This window comes from Brassica oleracea, chromosome C4 (genome assembly GCF_000695525.1).
Source record: "Brassica oleracea var. oleracea cultivar TO1000 chromosome C4, BOL, whole genome shotgun sequence".
Taxonomy (NCBI): Eukaryota; Viridiplantae; Streptophyta; class Magnoliopsida; order Brassicales; family Brassicaceae; genus Brassica; species Brassica oleracea.
Window position 1 is genome coordinate 24,335,884 of NC_027751.1, and position 6,172 is coordinate 24,342,055.

The window sequence follows — 6,172 nt, forward strand, 5'->3', positions numbered from 1 at the left end:
TGTGTGTACAATTTACACATGCTGCGTCGCGTGCTTTCCATTACGTCAGATTCCTTTCTCCCTCTTCCACTTCTATAACAACTTCGTAAATGTTTTTATGCATGCCTTACTCTATGTATGATCAATTAATCCAAGTTTTTCTAAGCATATATATCTTCAGGATTGACAATCAAAACTTCTGATTTTCTTTTCTTCTTTTACAAGCATAATTAAGATGTTAATAAAACCCAACAACATTAATCTTAAAAGAGTATTTGATAACTTACCATACATAAATTAGTATACACATGCACTTTGCTATTGAGGTGGGTGACCACTTAATAAAGATACATCCTTTATTCCCTTTTGATCTGTCTGATTCTAGGGATACCCACATTTTTCTGTTCTTTAGTAAAAAAAATCCACTAGAAATATTGTCATTTTGTCTCTCTGATTATTCCTTAGCTTGCAATCATTGTTCTTGTTTGGACGTTTTGTATTTTATACAAATTAAACTTAAATTGTATCTCAGCACTTTGAATGATGAATCCTCTTTTTCCATTTTTATTCTTTCTTTAAAATATTTTTATATCTGTCTTGCTTTTGCCTTCGATATATGCTTACAATAGACACCTATTTATATAACCTAAACCATATCCGTTGTCTCTAAGGTTTTTGAAACCCCCAAGATCCTTTTCTATGTAAAAGCACATCCAAGTCAAAGCAAGCATCTTTGAAGGGAGAAAGTTCAAATCTTTGTTTTGAATTCACAAAAGAAAAGGGTCTGCGAGAGCCATAACCCTTTTTTTTCCTCGATTTGATCTACACGTACAAAAACCATTCATGAAAATATGTTCAAAGAACAGAAAAAGAAAGGCTGTAACAAGGGCAGCTTTTACTTTATTAACACCACTTTGTCTTAATGCGACCCTTGAAAGCTAACAAACAGGGAGATGTAAGCTCGGGGGAGACACAAGAGAGAACATAAACTGAGTCACGGAGAGAGATTAAAGAAGAGCAGGAAAAAAAAAATAAAGCAAGTAAGTCTGTCTGTGTGAAAGGGAGAGCTTTTGACTGTGATAACGAAGTAACAACTTTCACTGTTTTGGCTCCAACATCGAAAAGACGAGAATCCCAACTCTCCCTTTAGTCTCTCTCAGAAAGAAGACAGCACTTGTTGTTGGGCTCATTCTTCTTGACTTCACACTCACAATGAACAAATTGCTCTGAACTTTTCATTTTTACGCATGCCTAACGTATAAGGGGGTGGTGGTTATCTATTAGATTGCAAGCCGCTCCCTCCATAGTACTGCTTAGTTGTTTCGCGAGAAAACTCGGCAAATGTCATCCCATCCCTAATCCGAGAAGATAGAGGTGGAACAATGTTATGAATGTCTGCTTTAGAAACGTCGTCCGTATCAAGTATTGGCCGTCTCTGTAGAGAACCTGACCTTATATGTTCCATTGTAGTATGTTCCGAGACTGAGAAAGTGTGGCTCCATTTTGGCTGTAAGAAGACCGCAAAAGTCTCGCGGCTGATGTGCTCGAGCTGCTCTGGTCTGCACACGCAGTGGAGGGTCGACCGTAGCTTCCCATTGGACAAAATGTCAGCAGATTCTCCAATTTGAACAATAAAACTGTCCTGAGGAGTCTTGACCATGTAGAACTTGTTCTTGCTGGGATGATAGATCCTAAGATAAGAGTGGCTGGCAATCAAATTGCAATCCTGGCAGGAATGGGATGAAAGAAAGAGAGGATCGGTGAGAATGGTAAAGATGCCATAATCGTAATGCCACTGTTGCCAGAGATTGAAGTGACTCCCATTTATACACTTGCCAGATTGCTTTCTTCTCCTCTGGGCTGCTTCTTCTCTGAGAAAAGACTGATCAGCAGGGGAGTGGTAATGTATGAGGCGTCCTTTCGCAGTGCAAGAATCAAGTAAGGTCCCCTCGAGAAACCCTCCACCAATCTCCCTGTCGCACACTCGGGCAATGGACAAACCCAACTCCATCATACAAAACCCAAGTTCCTTAAACACAAGACCAAGATTGTTGAAGTCATCATCATCCTCGTCCAGGGAGTCTAGGGTATTAGAAGAAGGAGGTTGATAATGGAGGTGCATAGCAAAAGAAGAGACAAGTCGTTCTGGATTCTTGAGAGGAACGTCACTTCCCAAGTGTTGCTCCTTTTTCAGAGTATAGGATGGTGTAAAAACACACACACACAAGTACGAGCGTATGTCAACAGATCAGATCAAAAAGTCAACTAAGCACCACAGTGCTTTCATTGTAATATGTGGATTACCTTGAGAATGCGATTGCGCTTATCGGGATCAAGCAGAGCGAGTTTCCGAGCCATCGGAAGGAGCTTACGGCGGAGGAGGGCGGAGCCGAGAACGCCGGTGATACAAAGCAGGCCTGGACCGTTTGGGCCAAGTGCTTCCATCACGTTCCTCGAGATCAACTCACATCGCTTTCGGTCAAGAAGATCTGAGAAGGACAGTTGGTAAGGTTCCAGGATCTCTGCTTCCACTTTGTCTCCTCCTCCCTTCATCCTTTCACTTTCCCTATATTACCCATTTCTTGTTTAACAACCCCTTCTTTTATTAATCTTTACGAAACGACCCCACACATTTTACTACTATTTCCCAAAACATTCACAATTAAAAAGTGGCCCAACACAACTTTTATCCAGGCCCATAAACCCCAACCTTTATTTATTATACAAAACACAAGCAAATAGAAATAGAAAGCCTTGTTTGATCATCTACAACTACACGGAAGCTTCTTTGAAGCTCTTGGTCAACCAGATGGCCGTCTCTCTCGGAGACACTCTCCCGGGTCCAAAGGGTTTAAGGAGAACACCAAGCTCGTCGTACCTTTCCTGCTGCAATAGCCTTGCGCTGAACTCCAGCAGCCCCTCCAGAGCCTCCGCGCGCTGCTGATACGACGACGTGTCGAACCTTCTCTGTTTTGCCTCCGACACTGACCTTGTCTGCACAGTAGTTGTACACTTGTCTTTCGTCATCGAAGAAAAAGAAAAAGAAGATCGCCCGGCTCCTCCTCCTGAGGGGGTTGTCTCTCTGTCCTGGAAGAGGTCTTCGGGGTATTCAACGATCTTGTCGAACCTTGGAGCGTTTACAGAAATGTCCGATTCGCAAGCGTAAGGGTTTTCCACGACCAACGGAAGAGATGCCCTCCTTCTCCTCTCCGTAGGATTCGTCTGATAAAACACCACACAACAACAGAGTTCACTACTCTCTGTTTGTATCTCTCTATTACTTTAAAAAAGCTTTCTTTTCTTTTACCATTTCAACGGTACGGGGAGTGCTTGACGGCGTTTCAAGCCTCTTTGCTGAGGTCCCGGCCACTCTTGGGGTTCTAGCTGCTGCACCACCAGATTGCTTCTTGAGTACTCCTTCCTGCCTTTGTGGAACAATCTCTTCGCTGACGACTCCAACAGTTACTTCTGAGACTCTTCTTCCACTGAACATTGGTGAATGGGATGCTCTCCCTGAAGAAGAAAACACAGAGCCTGCTTCTGTATCAGATACACTCGGATTCAATCTCCTGTCATTGCCACTAAACGAACGCCTTCTTTCCTTCGTCTCAGACCACTGGGGTGTGAAAGTGCTCCGTCTGGGACTCTCTAGCTTCATATAAACCATGCTGATGTAAGGCTGAAGATGAGGGTGGTTAAGCAGCTCACTAGCCTGCAGTGTTATAACAACTATATTGCTTAGCTCGATTCTGATTTTATACCAGTTGATAAGAATTATAGGAAGAACATACGCTTGGCCTGAGTTCAGGATTTTTCCTCATCATACTTTTGATGAGGCCTCGGCTGCATGCAGATAAGCAGAGGAAAGAGGTTGGTTACAGCCTAGTAAGTCGATTTAGTACTAGTGTTAACAGAGAGAATATGGTTTCAGACTTACAATGAGCCGGAATACATGGCAGGGATGGGATCCATTATCAGTTTGTGTATTTTGCTGATCAATGTCTGCACATCCTGATTATCAACAATATGTCACCGTTTCATCTTTTTAAGGGTGTTTAACTCCAAATCGGAACTCAAAAACTGATCAACAAGACTCAATGAGGACACTTACAGTAGCTTTGAAAGGAGGCTTATGAGCAGACATTTCATACATGCAGCATCCTGCTTGCCACAATGTCTTAAAGGTTAGTCGACACAAGCTCAATAAGTAGAAGAAAAAAAAACTGATGAAGAAATGAATAGTTATATACTAACCCAAAGACCAAATGTCTGACTTTGATCCGTAAGGTATGTCAGCAAGAAGCTCAGGGCACATGTAACTTGGAGTCCCAACAACCTATTAAAAACACACACCCACACTTGACTTTTCATTACTGTCTCTGAGAAACAATTCGTTAGTATAAACGTCAAATATAAAGGACTTACAGAGGAAGCAAGGTCATCAGAAGTGAGAATCTTAGCGAGGCCAAAGTCACCTAAGACCGAAATGGTGGATGCGTAAATAGGACTCACAAAGTGGCAAAGACAAGTGAAACTCGCAGAAACTTACCAAGCCGTATGTCTTGCTCTTTTGTCAAGAAGATATTAGAACACTGAAAAAGAAATGTGAAATGCTTGAGATAAAGGAAGAGAGTGGTAGAAGCCATTGAGGTGATATATGTTGTACCTTGACATCACGGTGAAGAATATGGTTGGAGTGCAGATAATCGAGTGCCATTAGGAGTTGAACAAGCCATTGGCAGAGTTTCTGCAATATTTGATTGTTTGGCATCTTTGTCAAATTTTTAAATGGCACTCACCATATATTGTAGACATAATGGAAGAGAGACAAAACCTCTTCAGGGAAATGAACACCACAAGCTCTTTTTATGGTTTCTGTCCTGCAAGAGGATTCATCAAATTGAAAGTAAGAGGCAAAGTTTCTTGTAACTTAAAAACTTGTGTGTGAAAGCCTTTTTACATGTCTCCGCCTTCGCAGTATCCAATAACGATGCACACATAGCAACCCTGGAAAATAATGATATGATAAGTCTTTTTTTTTTGCTTTGCAGAGAATGAGCAAAAAAAGAAACACAATAGAGGCAAAGCACAAGAGACCTTTTCAACCCATGAATCTTTGTACTCCACAACAAATGGATTCCGGACAGTAGAAATTAGCTCCATCTGAAACATCAACGGAGGTCCAACCTCATCATCTTTTTTTTTTTTTAAGTATTTATTTTGGAAAATCATAAATAATAATCAAAAAAGAAGGTGGTGGTGGTGGTGGAAGAGAAGAGGAAACCTCCTGATGAGCTGATCGGCGAGCTCTATCAGACTGGCGAGCAAGACGAATCTTTTTCAAGACGTATCTGTGAGAATTAAGAAGAAGCAGAGTAAACATGGATAAGAAGAGCAGAACCAGGAACAATTAAATGAAAGTAAGTATAGACATGTACAATACTTCTTTCGTTCTTGTTTGTGTCTGACTAGAAGAGCAGAGCCAAAGGAGCCTTTCCCAATCTGCTCAAGAACTTCATACCGCTCCATGATCCAAGTTTCACCACAAGAATCTTGTAACAAACTGAAAGCATATATATATAATAGTTATATGAGAAGAGTGATAGAACAAAATTAACTACTACTAATACTTATTAAGATGATTGGTAACTAGAAACAGGCAGGCACAGAGAGACATAGAAGCACACACCGCACAAATATTAAAACTAATAAAAATAAGAAAAAAAAAACGTAATGGAATCAATCTACTACAGAAATGGGAGGGAAATCCAATCAGTGTCACGTCAAGCACCAAAATAAGATCGAGATGTAGCTTTCAACAAAGATTTATGATTGCTTTCATCAAAACAGTAAAGTATGAACCAGCTCCCGCAATCATACTCTTCATATGCGCAAAGCCATATTAATTTTTCTTATAAAAATTAGAACTTTATATAAATTTATGTTGTGAAAAGTCAGAAAAAGAAACGCCGTATATGTTGATAATATAAAAGATGTGGAGCCCGCTGCACTATTTGCACAGTGAATTTCTCTTCTATATAAACGATCGTTTCGATCGATTGTAAACACACCATTCCTTCTCCTTCTAATAACACATCTCTCTTATTATCAGTGTTATCTTCTCATACGGGTATAAAATTTTGCCCTTATTTAAATTTCCTCGATACAATAAAATTCTAGTTTTTTTATAACA

General features: G+C 40.4%; 2 protein-coding genes across 8 annotated transcripts in view; both read right to left on the minus strand.

Annotated features, from left to right (window-relative positions):
- Positions 1-738: 738 nt before the first annotated feature.
- On the minus strand, positions 739-2,563 carry LOC106342500. The gene is made up of 2 exons (XM_013781455.1): positions 2,284-2,563; positions 739-2,164 (listed from the first exon to the last, which is right to left on the minus strand). Exons 1-2 carry the CDS (start codon positions 2,530-2,532, stop codon positions 1,253-1,255), a joined length of 1,161 nt encoding a protein of 386 aa, XP_013636909.1. The 5' UTR covers positions 2,533-2,563; the 3' UTR covers positions 739-1,252.
- A 17-nt stretch (positions 2,564-2,580) lies between these two features.
- The window catches only part of LOC106342499 (serine/threonine-protein kinase Nek4), an 8,021-nt gene continuing 4,429 nt past the window's right edge, over positions 2,581-6,172 (minus strand). The window contains exons 1-15 of one of the 7 annotated variants that reach the window (XM_013781448.1): positions 5,610-5,701; positions 5,423-5,542; positions 5,264-5,330; positions 5,077-5,142; positions 4,940-4,986; positions 4,814-4,859; positions 4,646-4,726; positions 4,529-4,571; positions 4,405-4,454; positions 4,234-4,315; positions 4,091-4,140; positions 3,917-3,990; positions 3,771-3,822; positions 3,287-3,691; positions 2,581-3,201 (exon numbers count right to left, since the gene is read on the minus strand). In XM_013781448.1, coding sequence (XP_013636902.1) covers positions 2,752-3,201; positions 3,287-3,691; positions 3,771-3,822; positions 3,917-3,990; positions 4,091-4,140; positions 4,234-4,315; positions 4,405-4,454; positions 4,529-4,571; positions 4,646-4,726; positions 4,814-4,859; positions 4,940-4,986; positions 5,077-5,142; positions 5,264-5,330; positions 5,423-5,542; positions 5,610-5,656 — 1,680 coding nt within the window. In that variant the 5' untranslated portion in view covers positions 5,657-5,701 and the 3' untranslated portion in view covers positions 2,581-2,751. Of the gene's footprint in view, positions 3,202-3,286; positions 3,692-3,770; positions 3,823-3,916; positions 3,991-4,090; positions 4,141-4,233; positions 4,316-4,404; positions 4,455-4,528; positions 4,572-4,645; positions 4,727-4,813; positions 4,860-4,939; positions 4,987-5,076; positions 5,143-5,263; positions 5,331-5,422; positions 5,543-5,609; positions 5,702-5,730; positions 5,880-6,172 lie in introns of those variants that run through there. The other 6 variants (XM_013781449.1, XM_013781450.1, XM_013781453.1 and 3 more) reach the window with 6 other exon arrangements.

Excerpts from the sequence above, each read along its gene's own strand:
- LOC106342500 (XM_013781455.1), bottom strand. The coding sequence starts at position 2,532 with ATGAAGGGAGGAGGAGACAAAGTGGAAGCAGAGATCCTGGAACCTTAC. Across the intron at positions 2,165-2,283 it reads AGCGCAATCGCATTCTCAAG|GAGCAACACTTGGGAAGTGA; the intron begins GTAATCCACATA and ends ACTCTGAAAAAG.